Source organism: Gavialis gangeticus, unplaced genomic scaffold (assembly GCF_001723915.1).
Source record: "Gavialis gangeticus isolate Ggan-Ray unplaced genomic scaffold, GavGan_comp1, whole genome shotgun sequence".
Taxonomy (NCBI): Eukaryota; Metazoa; Chordata; order Crocodylia; family Gavialidae; genus Gavialis; species Gavialis gangeticus.
In genome coordinates this window covers 125,183,876-125,205,968 of record NW_017729022.1, presented here as the reverse complement: position 1 = coordinate 125,205,968, position 22,093 = coordinate 125,183,876, and the positions used below count along the sequence as shown (strand labels likewise).

At 46.4% G+C, this 22,093-nt stretch overlaps 2 protein-coding genes across 3 annotated transcripts in view; one reads left to right on the top strand and one right to left on the bottom strand.

Annotated features, from left to right (window-relative positions):
* Window positions 1–419: 419 nt before the first annotated feature.
* On the bottom strand, window positions 420–20,481 carry CRNKL1 (crooked neck pre-mRNA splicing factor 1). Its single transcript, XM_019516129.1, has 14 exons — window positions 20,377–20,481; window positions 16,408–16,560; window positions 15,050–15,141; window positions 14,771–14,929; window positions 14,133–14,299; window positions 13,450–13,628; window positions 12,700–12,870; window positions 10,292–10,483; window positions 9,361–9,420; window positions 6,751–6,831; window positions 3,510–3,749; window positions 2,407–2,508; window positions 1,172–1,441; window positions 420–682 (listed from the first exon to the last, which is right to left on the bottom strand). The coding sequence occupies exons 1-14, from the start codon at window positions 20,422–20,424 to the stop codon at window positions 515–517; spliced, it is 2,082 nt and encodes a 693-aa protein (XP_019371674.1). The 5' UTR covers window positions 20,425–20,481; the 3' UTR covers window positions 420–514.
* A 75-nt stretch (window positions 20,482–20,556) lies between these two features.
* CFAP61 (cilia and flagella associated protein 61) overlaps window positions 20,557–22,093 on the top strand; it is a 252,631-nt gene continuing 251,094 nt past the window's right edge. For both annotated transcript variants that reach the window (XM_019516128.1, XM_019516127.1), the window contains exon 1: window positions 20,557–20,683. The gene's annotated coding sequence lies outside the window, so the exon portion shown is untranslated. The remainder of the gene's footprint in view (window positions 20,684–22,093) is intronic.

Genomic DNA, 22,093 nt, shown 5'->3' with positions numbered 1-22,093 from the left:
TGAAAATATTTAAAAATCTTTGTGGTACTGTGGGCATTCATTCTTCAGCAGATTGGGGTTGTTGTGCCTTCTTCTGTAGGATAGGATGTGATCCACCCCTTAGGCTCACTCAGAGTATTTTATTTAAGAACTTCTCTGCCACAGCAGCTGCCAAGGCAGGGGGGTGCGCTTATTCTTGCTTCGTATGACCTATTGTAGGATTTTTATTGAGTATCTGTCGTGTATGAAGGGGATCAAAGTAGATGTTCTGGTGGACATTTTTTGGACAAATACTTGTCTAGGAACACACACAACTGGAATTGCTCCCTCAGGAGGAGCATAGGTTGGAAAAGGACCTACTGTGGAAGTGTGGAACTCATTGTTACAAACTTAAGGAAGTATGCAGGTTAAACTGAATTGGATACATAAACAACTGTTACAATGTTTTTCTATTACTTTTATTCAGCCCATCACTGATGAAATAACTATACAAAAATGCAAAAGGAGTGAGGTGAGGGTTCAAATGGAAGAAGTGTTAGGAATTGCTTTCATCAATGTCTTTGTCTGGATCTACCTCTTCAGCTTCAATTTCTTGTTGCTGCTTCTTCCAAAGTTTAGCCATAGCAAGCAACTTGAGGTTGGGCTGGTTGGCAGCATCTTCTGGAAAGATGTAATCATAGTACTCTTCCCAGCCAGCATCAGACTAGAAAAAGAAAGCACAGATTAAGCTTACTCTGAGGATCTGCTTAGTGCCAATGTTTTGGTAGACTGAATATTAGTGCAAGTTCCTAGGATGCTAGGAGCTAAATCAGAATCAAGGTTATTCACTGGCAGAGCAGGTGTTGGTAATGTTTTTCGGCAGTGGGCAGGGATGACCCAGCTCTGCCAACTCAAAGCATCCGCTGCCTGGCTGAGGCATGTGTAAAGTCCCCCAACTTTGCAGACTAGATTTGACCCACGAGCTGTAGGTTGCCAGCTCCTGCCTTAGAGAACCATGGAATGCTAAAACTAGGGATTCAGAGGGGCAGGGTCCACTGCCAATTAATAAGCATACCTCAACAGATAACAAACAAAGACTATTCTGAGTGGCTGGAATATGATTTCCCAAACATACAGCTAAGAAATGACCCCACACATACTGTCCAACTAAACCCACATCACTAATGGTCTCTGCCACAGCTTTGATTCTTACCCCATCTTCAGCCTGAATTTTTCTTCTCTTCTTCACTTTTTCTGGCATGAGTTTATCTACTCTCTCCTTAGTGGAATCTGTTCCACACTCCTCTTCAAAGCTTTTCCAGGATTCCAGGAGCATAAGCCTCTCTTCCTTCTCTTCACAGTTCCGCATTGCCTTATTAGCCTCTTCATAGACCTGTCTGCATCTTGACAGGCTGTCATCCTTCCCTGCAGACAGCTCATCCTTTCCTGCAGACAGCTCAAACTGGGCAAAACTGATCCATACCTGGGGGAAATGTAAGTTGATATTTCATTCTAAAGTCCTAACACAATGCAGAGTACATAGTAAGCGAAAATAAAGTAAGAGTTGTGACTAAATAGAAAGCAAATACAGAAACCACAGTTTTTGTAAATAATCACAAGGAAGAATTCAAGTCATGTTATCAGTGTAAGATCTGATGAAGTCCATGTTAGTTCCATTGAATATTCTGGTTTTCAAGTATTGTCAGAAGGAAAGTGCTGACGAAGATAAGTATTCTCAGTCATACGCTGAGTATCTTAATTCCACGGTGTATATGTGGATAGCAAAGTTTTCCTCAAACCCAGTCATGGATTTAGGGAATTGGAAGATGGGTGATCAGCAATTGCTCATTCCCTCTAGGGTCTCTTAACTCTAGTTTGAATTATGTGCCAGCTTCATCAGCTTAGCCACCAAGAACTAGCTTACCATTGCTGACTCATTCCTTGTAAACCACTGTGGCAAATATTCTTGGTTAGAATAACCCAAGGAGCCTAAAGTGAGTCCTAGTGTTTGCAAACTTTGGGCAGTTAAAAAGAGGCCAAGGCTTTTCAGAAGCAACCCTTGCTCTGGAGATCTCTCTCTCTTTTAAATGCAGAATGGTGGTTGTCAGGGTAACTTTTCAAATGTGGGAATCCCAGGAAGCTTGGTTCCCAAATAAATGCTGTCTCCTTACATCCTAGTAATACCCCATACTTTTGCAAAGTGATCTTTTCTTCACATAAAGGCTTTGCAGCTGTTTGTCATCTTTAAACAAGAGTAATTTAGCAGTGGCTAACAATTTGAACTCTCTCATTTCCAGTCCCCTGAGTCATTAGCGTTTCCTGTACAGTTACATGTTCACAGTTGGCATTTTAAAATGCCATGCCAGTGAAGCAGCTATGATTCTATCCCTTAGCTTAGAGTCTTGACCAGCATATACAACTGCTCATGTTCTGAGTGTATGTACGCACCTTGACATGCTGTGTCCGCTGCAGTAATCTTCGATAAAGGTTCCTTGTTTTCTCATACTCTTCCTGCTCTATTTCAAAGTCAATATAAGATTTCCAAAGAACCTGAGGGAAGAAATACATCAGCCTTTAGCTTCAAATATCATGAAGGTATGCCTTTTACAATAAGTCTTAACAGCAGTTTGCCACAAAGGGAAATTAGTCATAGCAATAATTTTCAATATATCAGTATTCTAGAGACATGCCACCACCACCACTGATCTGTGGCAGCTTCAACCTATGACTCTAGGCAAGGGACACCTGTGCGGAGGGAGAAAACCACCACCCCAGCAAGTCAGTAACCTGTTCAGGGGCTGAATGGAGGCTTGCAGGATGACATCAAATTATTGTAAGATAGTAGTGGTAGCCATAGGCTAAATAGGAATTTTCAAAGAGAAGACTCAGAAGCATGGGGAAAACCAACAGCAGAGCCTTTGGGCTCCGCTTGCTTATGGGCTGACTGAAGAGAAGATGCTAGGAGGGCAGCCTAGATATTGCAGACATTAAAGTTTCAGATCAGGTGAGTGGATAGGACAACAGTTAAAGAAACGCTCCTAAGTATGCAAATGGCTTAGATTCAGATGTAAGATGGAGAGACAGCTGCCATTCACATGATACAGGAATTATTCCAGAGGTGGCCAATCTGCTACAGGTGGCTTAGACAGCCTGTGTGCCACATATGGCAGAACAGGTGGGGAACAAGCAGCACAACAACAAATAGGGTAGGGACCATACACAGGGACCAGAAGGGAGAACAGCAGATTGGGCAAGGGAAGGGGATTGCAGTGGCACTTGGGGAGAGTGCAGAGCTAAGGCTGGCCTCCACTGGATTATCCACAAATTAATGTCTTTCTCCTTTTCAGTATTCACTTCTCTAATGAGAAGTGAATACTGAAAAGAGAGAAGGCATTAATTTGCCCTTGCTGCACTTAACCTGCAAGAACCACAACTAGAGACCTGGAATGTGAAGCATGAAAAGAAGTGGGGATGCATTTACAATGTACAATGGACAATTTTTTAGGAATCCTTTGACTTCCTTATGTTAGAGTTCTTCTTTTACCCCTTACCTCTGGCATGTCTAGCCGGGGTTGACCAATAGCCAACTCGTATATTGCTCGGGCTCTGTCAGTGTCACCGAGTATCGTTTCTAACTCAGCAAATTTAATCCATGATGTGCAGTTTTCAGGTGTAAACTCTAGGAATTTTTCATACAGCTTCCGGCAGCGATCAAACTCTCGCAGTTGTAGCTCCAGCTCAATATAACCTTTAAATAGCTTGTTCTTTGGGCATTTGCCTATGGAAGTTCCCTGTGCAGTGGAAAGACAAAAACTGCTTAAAGTAGCTTCATTTTAGGAGGAAAGAAAGGCTTTTTTGCCTATCAAAACATACTGTTCAGTACTACAGTTTAAGAGTCTTTTAACTCCAACTTTGGCTCATGCCAAACCTAACCAGCACTGATCCAGCCAGATCCTTTTAAATCTAATGGTGTGCACACAGTTCCTCTTAAGTGTTCTGAAGATGAAAAGAATTAGGAATTTATTGTAGTCACTGTTTGTATCTCGAGTATTTCACTGAAACACTATCAGCAAAACTGATGTCTCACCCCAGCTCAAATAAGTGTTCCAGCTTCTAAACCATGGAGTTACCAACACATGAAGGAAGGATGCCCCGTTTCCTCTTCCAGGTAAGAGATTCCTGAAATATTTGCATATACTGTAGTATGAACTGCTGTCCATTTTCCTCTCCACACAGTTGCACAAGTCTACCTTCTCCGCACTCTCACACGCTCCTAATCCCGTTGGTGACTGCACCAATACTTAACAAGAAAGCACATATAAAGAACTTTGAATGTACTGTAGCTCTTTTTACAAATATAATTCAGTAGATGACCACTGCATGATCAGCTGTGATGGCAAGCCACCAGGAGGTCCTCTGCTGTTCCTCAACTTTTCAAAGTGAGAGGAGTCGGGGGGGTGTGCTGAAGGGCAGAAGAGAGATCCAGAAGCCATCTGCTTTTTCCATGGCAGATCTGGTAAACCAGGAGAATGATACTTGTTTCTCCTCCAAACCCATGTGAGGGTGGCAGCAATGGCAGAATGTGATTAAAATGCTCCTGCTGCTGAAGCCTCTGCTCACATGACTTAACATAAATGATTTTATAATCAAGGTCAGGACATGGCCTCAACAGGGCAATTCATGTGTTGCTTGTTGCTGTATACACCAAAACTCAAGGAAGCCAGCAGTCAAACCAGCACTTGCATCAGTTGTCATTACAAACCTCCTCAGCTCCACAAACTTCAAGTCCAACAGATTCCCAGTTCCTCTCTGTTCCCTCATCATTACCAGCATCTTACCCACATTAAATATCAGCCAACTTGCTATCTGTAACAGAGCCCGTTGGAAGGGAAGGCCCTTTAAAAGAATGAGAACAGGCTGAGACCCCACCCCTTCAAGGAATGCAAGGGAAAGGCTTCCACAGTAAGGGGCAGAAGTGCTCTAACAATGGAGGAATGCAGCTCTTGCCAGAGAAGCTGACTGTAAGTACACTTGGTGAAACTTGATTAAGCAAGCCAGAAGGATGGCTGGTACTAGCTGGGGCCTATCCAAAAGACAGGAAAAGGAAACTTAGGAAAAGAATATTGCAGAAAGGAAAAGATCACCCTTAGGAGGCCTGGCACCAGGAGGCCTCCAGGGTCTCAGCCATGAGAGGTGCCATAGAGGTGTCAGGCAACCAAGGTGGGGAACTGGAAGAGGGGTACCTGCTTGGAAGGGGAACTATGAGTTCTGCACTGTGTCCAGAGAAGGGGATTAGCAGTGAGCACTCACAGTCACCCAAGTCAGAGTCTCTGGGAAGCCTCAGACCTCCTGCCATATGGGCCCAGTGAAAAAGAGACAAGAGCTCGGTGTCCTCTAACAGCTGGTGAAAACTCAACAGGAGCTACATTCTCTCTCTACAGCATGAGGTGCTTGAATTAGCAGGACCTGCCCAGGAGTGCTCTTGGGGCAAAAGCAAGGCCTTTTTTGGATCTCCTTGTCTGGAAGGGATAGAACTGCTCACAAGCAATGTGATTCAGTACAGACAGGCAGCATGGCTGCGTCAACACATCTGGACTGCCAATGCCACACACAGCGAGGATCTAGTAAGAAATCAAGTAGTTTCTGTGCCACATCCAAATCCAAAGGATTAAAGAAAGTTATAGGTGTGTTCGCCCAGCTCACAGCAGCAGGAAGAGCTCCAGTGGAGCATGTGTTATATCTGGTCTGTGGGTGTTACCGCTTTTATGGAAGCACTAGTCACATCAGCATGGTGCTAGGTACACATCTGTCACCATTTCCCCTAAGCCACACTAACATCGTATTCCTTCTGCTCTGGAGGCAGCATGTTTCTGAACAGCACAGGAAGCAGTGCGGACATGGCCTTACATTTCTAAATAGGACCACAGCAGCCTCTCCTCACCTACCAAATCCTTTACTAACGTTCCCTTTACACAGTAACTGGTGAAAATGCTAATGGGTAGAGAGGGCATCGTGAGCCAAGCCCTAACAGCAGGGAAGATGGCACATTATTACACTTCAGGGAGGCAGTAGCAGTCTGCTTCCATTTACCAGCCAAGGGCAAGTGTCCAGCTAACCAGAAAAACCTCTAGTAGCACTTCAGTGAGCAGAGCTGGCACCGTCAAAGCCGTAAACAGTTGACATTGACTCCCAAGCACTGCAGTGCTGCTGCAAATGCAGCAAGCTGTGTCTGCATCAGCAGTAAAGAAGCCTCAGTTGCTACCAGTGCAGGCTTTGATTCTGTCACAAGTGAAATGCTGTGGCCTACTGGTAAACCTGGAGTGAAGAGAGAGGTTTTTCTGTCAAGGCATACTCCGCCCCTGCTACTCACGGTAGCAATTACTCCAGCGCTAAAGTGCAGGTCCAATTACATGGGTGTCAATAATGTCCACAGATAAAAGTGTTTTAAAACTTATTAGCAATGCACATGTATCATTAGACAGATGCACCAGCTAGTACCTGAGGCCACAGGAAGCTGATCTGGGTGCACTGGCCTCTCAGAGGAGTATTTTGCCAGCTAAAACCAGAAGAGCCTCCTACCTTCTACCATTTCCCCCAACATCTCTGTGCAAAGCTGTTCCCCCTTTTAAAATATGCCCAACAGCACATGCTGGACACAGGCTAGGCTCATATACCCTTTACCATGTTGATTTACTCATTTGAGTTGTGAAGGAAAGAATTTTCAAGGATCATGTAACTCTGCTACCTGTTAAGGCAACTAAATAATAGCTCCTTTTCTCTTCCTTTACTTACCAAAGCTTTTCTGGCAAATGGAAGATTCTTCTGCCTTATTTCAAACTGTGCATAGAGAAGCCACATTTTGGCAAATGTAAACTGGAAGGAAAAAAAGGGGAATCATAAGGTATATCTATCTATATATAGCTAGACACACGCATCTTATAAGATATGTGATCATAAGATATAAGATAAGGCAATGAACTCTGACAGTTAATACTGATTATGTCATTCCAAAAGAAATTAATTGTTTTCCTGACTTCATGTGAAGTGAGATGAAAGTTACTGCAACTGAACAGTCTTATTTGAATTCTTGACATCATCCTGCTAATCAGATAAATTGTCTCCTATAAATTTATTTGAGCACAAGCTGAGCTAACTAGTGTCAGGGAGGAGCTGCATATATGCCCTCTACCCCCTCATGTGCCTCTACCCGAGTGCACAGAAGGCAGAGTGCACCAAACCCCAGCTGAGCTGTGTTCTGAAGGAAGTAAGTGGCAGCTGGGGTTTGGTGCAAGCACTATGGGTCTCCTCATCTTAAATACTGTTAATAGCAGGCTTAGTGTAGCTCCTGCAATGTATTAATCTACTATGTTTACTGTGGTAGTTTGATGGCTAAATGCATTTAAATGGTTAGTCATCCTACCAACGTGCTGCACCCACAGCAACAGCCCAGAAAGGGTCAATGAAGGCTTATTACCTCCCCAGCTGTGACCAAACAGCCAGCTGGAAACAGCTGGTTTGGAAGAATACAGCTCAGGCAGAGGTGGACAAAGTGGACGGAGAGACTACGGGGAGTAGAGATGAAAACAAGCAAATGCTGAAAGTAGGAACCAGCTCAATGAAGTGATGAGGGTGGAAGAGAAAGGTTCTTTCTGCTACACACCCAGAGGGAGGGTGGGCACGGGTTGCACTACACCCTCCTCTACCAATTGTAGGAAAGAAACTGATGGTCCTGGGTGAAAAGTCAAAGTGCCACTGAGTTCCCAGGTCAGGGAAAGGCAGAAGTGTGGACAATTATCTCACCAATCTTTTCAAGCATCCAGGAAGGGACTTGCACTGCCAGTTTTATGGCTGTCAGTGGCAGGGCATTGGTGGTGTCTTTAACATGTTGCGGGGGCAGAGAAGAAGGTGCTTTGCACCTGTGGTGTGTGCATAGGGCTGGAGTAGATGGTTTTAGGATTCTCTGGATAAATAGCTGCCTGTCAGTGCAGTGGACTAGATACTGGCCTGAGGGGCCCCTTCCAGACCTGTGTGGGATTAGTTCAGGGGTGGGCAAAATATGGCCCATAGGCCAGATGCATCCTGCCAGGTAATTCCATCTGGGCCACAGGGCCCCTTCATAAGCCCTGGCCCTGGGCTGCCGCCTCTGCAAGCCAGCACGTCTGGTTGCTAAGTAACGCCCCCCCCACCTGGGCTGACCCACTCTAGTCCTAAGCTAGTGGGGTGCTGTATTTTGAGCTTTTGCTGGGGACCCCCCATGGCTGTTCCAGCCTCCATGCCTGCAAGTGGGAATTCAGGTATGGTCCCATGGGGCCAGGGCCAGGAGTGTAGGGAGCTATGTACCATGGGACCAGGCTGGAATGAGCACAGGAGCTACATGCTATGGGCCTGGTTCAAGCCAGCCCCGCATGCTGCCACCATGTGTGGCTGGGGACCGGGGTGGGAGTGCAGGGAGCTGCACGCTATGGGGCCATGCAGGGCCAGCCTTGTTCACTGCCACCACATGCAGATCCAGGGACTGGCACACTTCAGGGACCACCCCCCACACACACTCCTGCCCCCCACCATAACCCCAAAAACACCCTCCCACACATACTGCCACCCCCACCACTACCCTACAAACACCCACACCCTCCCACAGCCCCCACCCCAACCACATACCCCACACCACATCACACATACACCCCAGCCACCCACACACCCACTCCCCAGCCACATACCCCCTTTTAACTCCCACACACATAATATACAAGAGTAAGGCTGTATTTTGAGCTATTATGCAATCACCTCTAGATACACTATGCAAACACACAAATTGGGACAAAAATATATTTTTAAATAAAATTAAAATAAGTTATAGTAGATGTTTGACTTTTTCTCCAGTTTTAAGATGGCAGCACCCTCCCTTCCAAAAGGAGTACTTCTGGGGCAAAGGGAGGGACTTCTGGTGGCAAAGGTCAGGGTCACAGATGGGACTTCTGGTTCCAAGATGGCAACCAGCAGGCAGGGCACCCATCAAGGGGTGGAGCTACCCCTGTGGCCTTTGACAACTCACCAAAACTTGTTAAGTGGCCCTCCAGCCAAAATAATTGCCTGCCCTGAATTAGCGCATTCTGAAATGCACCAATTTAATCCTGCTGCCAGGTGAGAGAAATGATACAGCAGACAAAATCTGGCTTCTCATTGTTGGTTCTTGAAGGACTCTGTTCCAAGCTGAGTTTCATTAATAGGGATTCCCCCATGTCAATGTGTGTGTTTTCATGGACAAGAAAAAATGCCTTCTTTTGCTTTTAAGGAGGGAAGCACCCAGGCCCAACAGTTCCAATGATCTCTTTGTGGGAACAGGCTGGGGCAGGGGAGTAAAAAATTCATGACCCAGTGCCAGACCCATTAGAAAAGCTGTACCTTTTTATGTGGAATGAGCTCCAGACAAGCTTGATATACTTGTCTAGTTCGTTCTGGGTCCTGTAAGAACAAACCCATTGAATTAATTATTCAATACAAAAAACAACTGTGCAGTTCTAACAATGTCCAAATATAAAAGTAGTTCTGGGACAAAACTCTTGAGGGTGTGTGTTTAGATGCAAGTGTATAGAACTCTGCCCACTTTCTTCTGACAGCCTGCTCACCCATTTGCATGCACAAGTGGCCATTCAAAGTTTATTTCAAGTTATAATAAAGAATGCATGTCTACCTCTCCTATCAAAATTTGGAGTTAAGAATTGGACATTTTAACCACCTTAGCAGAAGAAGCAGCTGGACTGCACAATGAAACTAAGCCACTCTGACATGAAAACAGCCTCGAAGCAGTTGCAGTGTGACAAACTGACTAATTACATACTCAGAAAAGGAGGCTGTTCCTACTGAAGAATTATACAACTCAAAGCCTCGTGAGACCAGAATGAGGATGACCACAGACATTATCTGAAATAGAGTGAGTTTAAAAATCAGTGTTATTGGGTTTATAACAACTATTGCAAAAATGTAAGATCAAATAGGCCTAAGATGGCTTGGTTTTGCTTTTACATAGCACAAGGTGATCAAGATGAACAGGAGGAAAAGTGGGTGTATGACAGCAACAGCTATACAGAGTAAATCTATAAAAGGACTGTTCGAGTTGCAGACCATAACCAGGACTGATAAGGATATAGTTCAAAGATCTAACAAGTGGACCACTTGATGATCCTGCAAAAAGTGAAAGCTCTGGTGATAAAGTTAAACCCCTGTTGATTTTGTAAATAAGACAGTAGGACTTTGCTCCTGGAATTTTCTTATTCAGTGAGCAAGGCCACTTAACCAAATGTAGAGGGAAGAAAGGAGTATTTTTACCCTTTACCTTTGCCTCCAGTTCTTCATACAATGCATAGTTGATCCAGAGATATACATATCTCTTCCAGTGTCTCTTCTCTTGGATTGGTGGAACATTGGCAATGGCTCTCTCATAAACTTCTCGCACAGTATCAGCATCCGCATCGCTTTCAACCAGCCGCAAGTAATCAAACCATGCATCATAGTTGTGTGGATTAGCCTTGCACAAAATGATAGGAAACCATTTCATTAAGGCAAGTGTAATATAACAATGTGTTCCTTTTCCCAGAGGACAGAACAAGAACAAGCTTTTGCTAAGTTTGTAGATCTCGATTTTTTTTAATTAAAAAAAGATACTGAAATATTAAATGTTACCCTCAGTTAGAAGTAGCTAAGTCAAATAGGACATTGGCTCCGTAAGTGGCTTTGGAAACAGTATCTAAATGAGAGCAAGTACAGAGTGAGAAAGGAACTGCCACTATTTTACATTATAAACAATGGGATAGTTAAATTAACAGAATGACAATACAGTCTGGTGGGAGGGCGGGGGAGAACTGTCATCTTAAGATAGAGCAGAGATCTGTAAAAAATAGTCTGTGGGCAACAGCCCCAACAAATGCACTAAAATCTGAAAACTGAATGTCTACTGTCATATACATTACTGTCCTTTCACTGCGCAAATTTGGGTTTCATTTTTATTTGCTTGATGTGTCACTGAGGTTTCAGTCTACAGGTGAGACTGCAGGTGCTAAAGGACATAGAGAAAACAGTATGCACTATTTTCATTCCCTCCCTTCACTTTCCTTTCAGAAACCCTCCCTGGTATACCCTAGCATCAATTTCTGGGCAGGAGCTCGATGCATAAAGAAAAGATTTATAAAGACTTTTTTTTTATCCCAGGAAGTAATTTTAGAGCACTTCAAATTTGCATCCAAGCACCGGTGTTATGAAACCGTAGATCTCAAATGCTGATAAACACTTAACATATTTTAAGTCCCTATATGAGAAAGGAGAGAGTCTGGTGTAACTCTTAGAGATGTAAATAAATCGAATCCCTGCAGCTCCTTGAAGCCAGCATGCAGCTCTAACCCTTAAAGTACCATCTCTGCCTCCTTCATATTAACTAGTTTTGTTACATATTCACACAAACAAGCATTTAATTTATCCCAGTCAACTACTATAAATCCCCATTAAATCCAAACACTAGGCTCTTTAACTGGTGTAAGATAAGTTCCAGAAACTAGTTTACCACATGCAGATAAGTTAGCACTAAACAAGGGATACAGGGATTCTATATGTCAACACATTGCAATATCTCTACTGTCATATGCACAGGCAACTAGGGATGAGTGAAGCTTCGGTAGCTGATTTGATTCAGAGGACATTCAGCCCGATTCGGGGACTGAATCTCTGAATCTGAATCGAATCAGGAGACCAAGTAAAAGCTCCAAATTGATTTGGACTGTCCGAATCAATTTGGCAGATTTAGAGGTTTGGCCATAGACTAAACAGGCAGCTGACAGCTGCCTCCAGCTGGTAAGTCTGTTGAGGGGGGAGGAACTGGGGTTGGGGTTGGGACAAGCTGCCCAGCCAGGGCAGAGGGTGCGTTACTCTGGTAGGGGGATGGGGGGGGCACGGCAGTGCTGGGGGAGGAGTTCTGTCCTGCTGCTGCTTGCTCAGCCAGGGTCAGGAGGGTTTGGGATGTGATCGTTCCCCTCCACACCTCCACCCCCTGCCTTGGCACCCACACAGCAGCTGCCCCATGGTGCAGATGCAGTGTGGCTTGGCAGGGCGCTATGCGCTGCCTGGGAGCTGGGGCCACTGAGACTGAGCCGTGCTGGGCTCTGGCCAACATGTGGAACCGCCCCAGCTCCCAGACAGTGTGTGGCGCCCTGCTGAGCCGCGCTGCACCCACTGCTGCGTGGGTGGCAGGTGGGGGGAGGGGGGGTGTGATTCCTACTGCCCTGCACTGCATGGGGGGGGTCTGCCATGAGTGCCCAGATGCCCCAATCACCGCTTCTGCAGCCGGTGAGTGCAGGCCTTTTTTTTTTTTAATTGCCGGGACTAGGCTGGGGCCGGGTGGGGGATGGGGCCAGGCAGGGCAGCCATGGGGGCTTCTCTCGCGGCTCCCCCAGCCCAAGGAGAGGCAGGCACAGCTGAAGGAGCTGTGGGAGAACCTGCAGCCACCTGGCTGTGCCTGCCTCTCCCTGGCCAATCCAAATCACCAAATCGCTCCAAATCAGCACTGAATCTTCCTAAGCTGATTCGGCCAAATTGATTCAGGACAGCGATCCGAATCAAATCACTGTCCTCTGAATTGGCTGAACCCAAATCAAATACTTCCCTATTCGTGCAGGCCTAGAGGCAACCTCATTCTGCATCTGAGAATGGAATATGAGCTTTAGCCATGTTTACATCGCTGCGAGTCCCACCTACCTTTACTTCCTCTTCATACTGGAATCTCCTCTTGCTGACAATTATGTCTTCAATGCCCCTTCTGTCCCCAAACTTCTTCTCAAAGATGGTGTAGTTCTTGAAGAGTTGTTGGGCCTCCTGTTTGGGAATTCTGTCCAGGGCATATCTGTAGATCACCCTCACTCTCTCAAACTGAAAACACATCAAAACCAAAATGACTTGTACTGCATTCCTAAAGTAGAACCTGCCTTCCCTTCCATCTAATCCACAGCTGATAGTAGATCAGTATGTAAAAGTAAAGGACTCACTCTCTTACTGGGCACACAACCTTTAACATAAATGGCTGCCGTGAAGTCCTTAATTTCAGTAGCAGCAGGCTCAGGCCCAAGGAGAAGAGGAGGAAAGCCTTTATCTAATGTATGTGGACACCAGGGACTTGAGTGTCTCAGTACTTATATTACTATAGACAATGAGAAGAGAAACAGTCCAGAGTATGTTTCAGCTATACTTTCTTCCACAATAAGTATATAAGCTTAAAAAAAATACCAAGATTGGCTGAGGCCCAAGACTGTTGTTCACTTTGTCTCTTGATGATGGCAAAGTTTCTTGCTCAAGTTAAAACAAAGTGTCAATCAATGACAGCAAAAGGCAAATGTAAAAATAACTGCCTCCTTGTTACTTCAGACAAAGCATGAGCTGTCAAATTACAGTGAGAACATTCAAGAAATCTGTGTGTTCATGCTGGGTTGAAAGACTTTATGAAGCCCTTACTTCCTTCTGGTTCTCCTCAAATTTTGCAAAGGCCACATACAAATGCTCATCCATGTGCTCTTCTCCAAAGAACTCCACTGCTCTCTCATATACTTTTCTTGCATGGGCAAAGTAGCTGTGCTTCTCTTCAAAGCGGGCATACTTGATCCAGTTCTTAACATCGGGATGCACAATGACAAGTATACTAGCGTTAAAGAAATGGTAACAGGCAAATAGGACATTTCAAACTCCATATGCAGGGCTTACAAAACCAGAGGCCAGGCTACAACAAATGTTAAAGATGAACTATGCAGATGACATATCCAGGAACTGGGGGGAAAAAAAGGTTAAAATAATTCCTCAAACAGAGGGCTTTCAGGTTCAGACCCTAGTATTTTTAGGAAGGAAAGTGCAGGGAAAAAAAGCTGTAATAACTTCTATCTGTAAAGATGTACAAATACCCAAGAGTGACTGAACTGACCCTGCAGAAATGTATAAATACCAATTCCAAAGCAACTTAATTTGAGAACCAATATATTTCATTGCTTAGCTTTGCATATGCATTCACCAACTACCAGTGTACATTAATCGTAATACAACAAAAGTAGATAAAGAGAGAAACTGAATATCAACTCAAAGGAGTTTAAAAGGTTGGATAAAAGATGAAGTGCAAAAGGTGGACCCACTATTTTTAGAAAGGATATATTGCTCATAAATGGAGCGCGCCCTGTCCACCTCCTTGTATCTCAGCTCAAAGTTAATATAGGAATGCCAAGCTTGTTCCTCTGGCTGCCACTCCATCCAGCGCTCAAACACCTGACGTGCTCCAGCAATATTTCCCAGCATCTCTTCCATGTATGTATACTTATACCTTTAAAAGAAGCAAACAAGAACAAGTGTTGACAAAATCATTTAGCAAATAGGTTACATCAGGAGAATAACTTTAATGGATGCTTGGTGAGATTATTGTAGGAAACTCTGTTGTTGGGTATTTGAATCTCATAAATGCTGAGGGACGACAATGCACCAAGCAATGCACAAATATAAGAATAGTGCTATCCCATGAGCTCTAGACATTTTTCTCCACTTTGGGGCTAACTTTTACAGGAGTAAAAGGTTGTGTGATAGAGATGTGTGTACACAGTTTGCTTGGTGTTTTACTACCAGATTCCAGATTTACATAAATAAAGTAAAAGATTAGAGACAGTGAACACTGTTTTCATGAGGACTCTTCTCCTTCAACTAAGGGAAAACAGGTTTCTTTTCTTAAACTAATGGAAAACATCAGGCACATCTAATACTTGAGGAGAAAAATACCATGCTGTGATATGTGAAAACTTACCAGAACTGGTTGACTCTGGGCAGGGTGGTGATGGCTCGATCCCAGATGTTGCGGGCATGATTAACCTGGCGGTTCTTCATTTCCATTTCTGCATACTTCAGCCACAAAGTGACATTTCTGTAGTCCACGTCCAAAGCACGCTCATAAATGGAACGAGCTCTGGAAAGCAAGCCAACGTTGTTGAAGTAAGCATACATAAGATGCAGTTCAAGGATGTGAGATGCATTAGTTCTACATATGCTAGAAGGGAGGTAAGGGATGCCCCTCTTTTATAATTACCGTTGTATTTCTTTGAGGCTTTCCTCCCATTGTGCATACTTTATCCAGTTACTGATAACAGTTCTGTTTTTTCTTATGTTATCTTCAAAAGTCTGAGGAAAGAAAAGATTAGTCAAGCTGGAAACAGGTAAAGCTTAAGACAAGTGACAGGTTAATTCTTCACTTCCTTGTGACTCTGGACAGGAGCCAAAGGAGAAGACAGAGCAAGGGCTCCAAGGCTGCACAAGCAATTCACTTCAGGGTTAAAATTTACTGCACAAACTCAAGTACAAAATGACTAAGTGAAAGGAGAGCTCTCAGAGAGTGCTCAGTGGTAGAACTTGCTGCTATACTTTCCCTTTGAGAGAACAACTAACATCTGTCCAAGTACAATCCAGGATCAAAAAGTGAAGCCTCTTTTTTTTAATTATAATTTTTATTCCAATAATCTAGACAGTGGCCAATCAGCACTGGCATACAAAACTGTGATAGAGACCACAGAGAGATACTGATAGAGAAAGTGAGAGATCACACACAACAACTGAAAAAGGGGCAACACAGCAGTTCTGGTATTGGGGATCCTTGGAGACTAATGCAATCAATACAGGTAATTTCATAGACATTAGGGCTGGAAGGGACCTTGGAAGATCATTGAGTCCAGCCCCCTGTCCAAGGGGCAGGAAGTCAGCAGGGGTCATAGGATCCCAGCAAGATAAGCATCCAAATTTCTCTTGAAGGCATTCAAAGTAGGTCCTTGAACTACCTCCGATGGCAGGCTATTCCAGACCTTGGGGGCTTGGACAGTAAAGAAATTCTTCCTTATGTCCAGCCTGAAACAGTCTTGGAGCAGTTTATGACCATTCGACCTTGTCATCCCTTGGGGCGCTCTGGTGAACAAACGTTCCCCCAGATCCTAGTGAGCACCCCTTATAAACTTATAGGCAGCCATCAGATCACCCCAACTGATCATTGTATGTTTTCTAGATTAACATCATTAATCAGTCAGATTGTTGTATGCACATAACTGCTCTGTTGTCTGTTGATTTTTATTCCTTTTCCTTGGTTCTATGTCAACATCCTACTGCAAGAGAATGGACTCATTAATATGATATTAGGGATGCAGTTTCTAATGCAACATTAGAGTGATATGAGTCATGCTCTGTTGCTATTTGATCCTGAATCCGAAGTTTTAGAAACAAAACTTTGTTTTTAAAAAAGGTAAACTTTTACACAGTATTTGTCACTACTTAATTGGCATCTCTCTTCTTTCTTTGAAAGTTATTTAAAAAAAAAACCACAACATTTTTAAGTTATTCAAACTTAAAAAATAAATTAGTGTCCTGCTCCTGTGCAGAAGCAGCAAATAGCTCTGCACATACCTTCCTTTTCCGAAGCTTGTAATCATTTAGCTCTTCCTCATCAGTGATCTTCTGTTGGGGAGGGGGAGGAAGAAGCTCAAGTTCTCTCTCTTTCGCTTCTCTCAAGAGCTGTTCTGCTGTGATCTGTACTTCTGCTGGGGCTTTATTTTTCACCTTAGGAAAAAAACAAATTCATTTTTATTTGATTTTTTTTCAATTCCATATAATACTGAAAAAATTGCTGACTTGAGTTAATTCCATTATTTTGCTATGTGAAATTCCCACAGTGGGACAAGTGACAGACAGAGAGAAGTGGGATGGTAAATACAGGCAGTCCTCAACTTACGTTTCAAGTTACAATGTTTTCCATGTACAACATTTATAAATTGACCCCCTGTTTCAACTTTCTCTGGGGAGCAGGGCAGTGGGGAGACCAGGGCAAGGTGGGGGGAGCATGACCCCCTTCCCTCTGTCTCCTGCGTCCCCGCCATCATGGCGGTGGGCTGCCACCTGTCCGAATGCTTCTTCGCACTCTGATTGGCTGTTTTTCAGCCAATCACAGCGCGAATAAAGTATTATGGACAGACAGATGGACAGATTTAGGCTTTTATAATGCTAGAATATAATTATAAGTGTAACATCTGTCAGGGGCCTTAACTAGTTAACTGTCTGTAATTGTATGCATGGGCAGGGCTCCCAGCCTCTGGAGCACACTGGAGCCTTTCCAGATTCCCATGTGCTCCAGAGGCTGCGCATGCTCAATCAGAGGTCCCAGCCAGGGGAGAGTAGCATGTACTTCCATGGCTGGGGGCACTGATAACTGATCCGAGCTCTCAGCTGTCAGATCACCTGGTGCTCTCCCATGGCTGGGACCTGCGATCAGCTGACTGAGGCTTCCAGCCCAGGAGTGCAGGGAGCCAAGCTTGCTACAAGCTATAATGTTTTAATGGCATAAAACTCACCCATATGCTAAATTTTATATGCATGAGCACAGCAGTAAGGTGTGTACACACATTTTAGAACTGAGGGTTCTGGTCAGTCTACTGACCATTACAATTTCAAAGGACTGCTTGTTTTAAAAAGTGGAGTGTGTCAGTGAGGGTCCTCATGGGTGCATAAGTCATCTGTGTTGGATTTAGTATCTGATCGTAATATTAGCAATAAATTAGACCAGGAGTTGGCAGCCTACAGGCTGGATCCAGCCTGCAAAAAGGTCTGCATCTGGCCTGTGGTGACATGTAGGATCTACAGCATGCAACAGCTTGCCCTGACACATTCCCCTTCTCTGCCCTGCACCATGCTGCTGATCCCCTCCATAATGCCCCTTTCTGCAGCTCTCATGCCTGTTAAGACAGCCAGTGCTTACTCTCACTGCCAAATTCACCCCTCCTCACTGATGTTTCAGACAGCAAATCTCCAGCACTGGAAGATGCAGGTAAGTGGAGGCAGCAGCAGGGACACTATGGGAAGGAACAGTGCAGCAGGGATTGGCAGCAGCCAGATTGCAAGCACCAGTCCACTGTTTGTAAAAGGTTGCCAACCCTTGGACTAGGTAACTAATTATAATGCCATGGCAGTAACACTGCCCCTACTGGTAGCCTGGAGGATTCCATTTTCTTATTTCCATTCCACTACATCAGGTGCGTCAAACACACGGCCCAGGGGCCAGACTGAGCTTCTGGAGCCTGCTGGACTACTGGAGTGGCCTGCCACAGAATTCAGGGTGGACATGGCATTTGGCAGCAGGAGAGCAAGGAGAATGCTGGTCCCTGCCGCATGTCCTGTGCTGGAGCTACCACCACATGTGGCATGGGACATGTGACAACAGCTCCAGCACCAGGCTGAAGCTGCTATTATGTGCTTGAGGTCAGAGCTCAGAACTGTGGCCACTGCATTTTTTTTTTTTTTTAAAGGAAAATTTTTCGTGTTCCAAGTTAAATTAGCCAGATCAGTTCCAAATCCCTGGAATCATTCAAAAACCTTATGTGCAAGTATCCTCCACCAAGTCTGGGGCTTCAGATACTTACAAATCCTTAGCAGGCATCCTATGTGCAGGCACAAGCCCAGAAGCTTGGGGTGCAGATGCCCCCACGTTTCACTTGCTGTCAGCCATATGGCCGCAGGAGCAAGCTACAGAAGAGTCTCCCATAAAGGCGATGTGTAGCTGTGATCCTCCCACTGGAAGCTGGTCAGTGGGACGCTAATTATGGGCCTCCCATAGGGAGTCCTGTCTGCAAGCAGACAGGGGCGTACCCTCCACTACACAAAGGTGTAGCCAACACATGCTCCAGGAGCTACCACTGTTGCTGAAGTTTCCTCATATCCTGGGATGCATCTGGCCTACAAGGAGCCCTGTGGTCTGGATCTGACCTGGGGCACAAGGCAAGTTTGATACCTCTGTTTATGCTATTTAAAGCAAAAAATAAAATAAAAATCTGCATTTGATTGACTTATGTACAGCCATGCAAAGGCTCCAATCCTGCACTGAGCTCCACACAGGCAGCTCTCTTGTCTGCACAGGCCCCTGCTTAAGTGCGCCAGCCTCTACGCAGGCTGTGGTGGAGCACCCATGACATCGCTGGCTCCTAAGCAAGTCTGCCCAATTGGGATGCAGGGCAGGAGCCTGGCCCGTGCTTGCCACCTGGTGCCACAGCGAGGGCAGAAGCTGCCAATGGGGCCCGTGCTGCATGTTACATACATTACACAACGAACCAGTCAATTGCACAATAAATTCAGCACAAAGTCATTATCACAGCAAAAAAAGGACTGTCCAGCTTTAAGAAGAGGTAGCTGCCTACAATGCGAGTGCTCGAAAATGTGCAACCACTTGACAGCTGATTTCTACCTGGCTTTCATTTGAACCTGTGACAGGGCACTGGGAGCTGGAGCAGCAGCAGCAGAGGCCATGAACCCCATGGAGACCTCTCTGGCCCCAAGGCCAGCCTGACTCTTGCCTTTTAGTGACCAAACCCCAAAGCTGATGTAGAAGAGTTTACTGAGAGGCAGTAGCATGATTTATTAGCCCAGAGAAGCCATGGAGGAGAGAGCGAGCCCTGGCCTAGTTGTGACAAATCTGAGGGTTGAGCCAACATTTTCAGGTCTTAAATATGAAATTATTGTATTGGAAGCTCAAAATTATTGTATGCGTTTAAAAACCTATTGTACACTGAAAAATATGGAAATAAGTATGCAAATAAGTGTTATTTACTCTATACTGCTCCTGGTAACTTGCCAGGGAGTGAGTGAGAACTGAGTTAGAATCAAAGCATTTCTTTATTTTGAGAGAAGACATCACAAGAAAGTGCTGATAGTTCAACTGATATGATCTGAATCACTTCTTGGCCTCTTGCAGGCTAAGATCAAGCAGCCTTTTCCCTCAGATCAAGGGCAACATCCAAATCGCGAGACCTCCAGGCTTGGGCGCAGGACACCTGCCAATGGATTTGGGAGTACAAGCTGGTATGGAGGATGCTAGCACCACGCATTGTTTACAACTATTGAGCTCTGCCTGCTCAACCCACACGGTTTTGGGCATGACTGAGTTCTGCCCAACTGATATGATACGGAACTGATTTGACCTGGAATGTGAAATATATTAATAAAAAAACAACCACAACCCAAAGGTCAGATAAGTCTCCCCAAGAGCTACTTGGGTTTTGCATCAAGGAGCTTCCTCAGAAATGAGCGTGCAGTGTGAGCATGCTGACTGTGACTGATGGTCCACTCTACAAGGGTTGAATGAAGGTACAAATCCCATCATCGTGGAACCCCTGACAGCGGGGGGGAGGGGAGCTGAGACGGCCGCTTGCGTCACGGCCCCCTCCCTCCCCCGGTGCTCCAAGCTGCGCCCCCCTCGCGGCCCCCACGCATCTGGTACGTCCCGGCCGTGGGCCCTGCCCGGCCGGGCTGCGCACCCCGCAGGAGTCGGGGGGGGGGGGGGCACGGGCAGGTCGCAGACACTATCCCCCCCACAGCGCCGCCCGCGCGCACCTTCGCCACTTTGGGGATCCGCTGCTTGCCGGCCGCCGTAGACGCCATGTTGCCGCCTCTCCAGGCCCGAGCGGCCACTGCCCTGACCTTTCACCTCCGCCCCGCGCGCGTGCGCAGTCGCCCGGGTTGTTGCCGCGGTAACGGCGGCGGCGCGTCTCCAGCGGCTGATCCGTTGCTGGGGCTGCGACCGCTCCTGCGTCCTCCCGGCGCCGCAACTCGCCTCGGCTCCTGCTGGGCGCCCCGCCCCTGCCGGCGCCGTCCCAACAGCCCGAGGGCCGGGCACTCCGATCCGCTCCATGCCGCCGAGGTGAGTGCCGCTGTGGGCCGCGGGGAGCACAGCGGCTCCCCTGGGCCCACGCCACGAACTGCATCCCCCAGCATCCCGCGCGGGCCGGGACTACCACACCCAGCATGCCGCGCGGCACCCCCGCCCCCCAACATTTCCTCCCCCTCCCCTCGGTCGTCACTTGTGCGCCCCCTCGCGTCCGCCCGGGGCACTGCAGGGCGGGGTGGTGGGGCCGTCCCTGGGGCGGTGGTACCCAGCCCTTCCTGCCTTCCCGCGCCGCTACCTCCTGCCCTGTTGCATGTCTGCTTGGCCCTGCGCGGCCAGGCGGGTGTTTGCCATGTAGGACTTGAGAGAGGGAGTTTGCCCGCTGAGCCTGAAGTCAGGCAGGGGGAAGTGCACCTTATAGCCCAGCTGAGCTGCCCTCAGCAAGAGCTTGCTCTCTCATGTGCTCACTTGAATGAAAGGCATCAAATGACGAGGTGTTAGGAAGTATTTTCTCACTAGGAGGGTGGTGAAGCACAGGAACAGGTTACCCAGAGAGGTGGTGGAAGCTCTATCCTTGGAGGTTTTGAAGACCTGGCTAGACAGCTTTGGCTGGGATGAACTAGTTGAGGCTGGCCCTGCTTTGAGAAGGGGGTCAGACTAGGTGACCTTCTGAGGTCCCTCCCAACCCTCATTTTCTGTGATTCTACAATAGCCCTGCATGTGGGCCACCCTACAGATATAGCCCCCCCACATGTAAAAGTGCAGGGATGCATGGCTAAGGAGAGGGGAATCACAGTTATGGGGCAGGGAGACCCACAGCATGACTAGAGGCCCCTGCCTCTTGCCCCTGATGCTAAGTTAGGAGAGGCACCAGTATTACACACCACCCTTGTGGAGTCTTTGCCTCAGCAGCGCTGCCTTGCTGGGAACTCTGAAACAGCTTGCCTGCTACTGCTTTAAGAGCAACAGATGAGGCAGGCTGAGCACATGTGACAGCAGCAGCTCAGCTGGGACTGTGTAGGAGTCCCAGCATGGATAAGGCTGCTGCCCCCCAGCTCTCCTCTCAGAACTTTGGCCCCCTGCCCCCCAACTGTCAGAGCCTATGCACCAACCCCGGCCTTTCTCCATGCTCCCCGGTAGAGTTTCCCCCAGCTGCCAACTCTGTCATGCCACTGAGGCCGCCTCTTAAGGAATGTAAGAAGTGGGTAACTATAGGCCCGTCAGTCTTACCTCAATCCTGGGGAAACTCTTTGAGAAGATCATCAAGGAGCACATTTGTGAGGGGCCGGCATCAGAAATGATGCTCAGGGGCAATCAGCATGGATTTATTAGGGGGAGATCATGTCAGACCAACCTGATTGCCTTCTATGATCAGGTCACAAAGGCCATGGATGCAGGTGTCGCGGTGGATGTAGTCTTTCTGGACTTCAGCAAGGCCTTTGACAC

What these genes read in the sequence shown, in the direction of transcription:
- CRNKL1 (XM_019516129.1), bottom strand. Translation starts at nt 20,424, where the DNA reads ATGGCGTCTACGGCGGCCGGCAAGCAGCGGATCCCCAAAGTGGCGAAG. An exon ending in GGATCCCCAAAGTGGCGAAG is followed by an intron (nt 16,561 to 20,376) that starts GTGCGCGCGGGC and finishes TTTTTTCCTAAG; the next exon opens with GTGAAAAATAAAGCCCCAGC. An exon ending in TTGAGGAGAACCAGAAGGAA is followed by an intron (nt 12,871 to 13,449) that starts GTAAGGGCTTCA and finishes ATGTGTTTTCAG; the next exon opens with TTTGAGAGAGTGAGGGTGAT.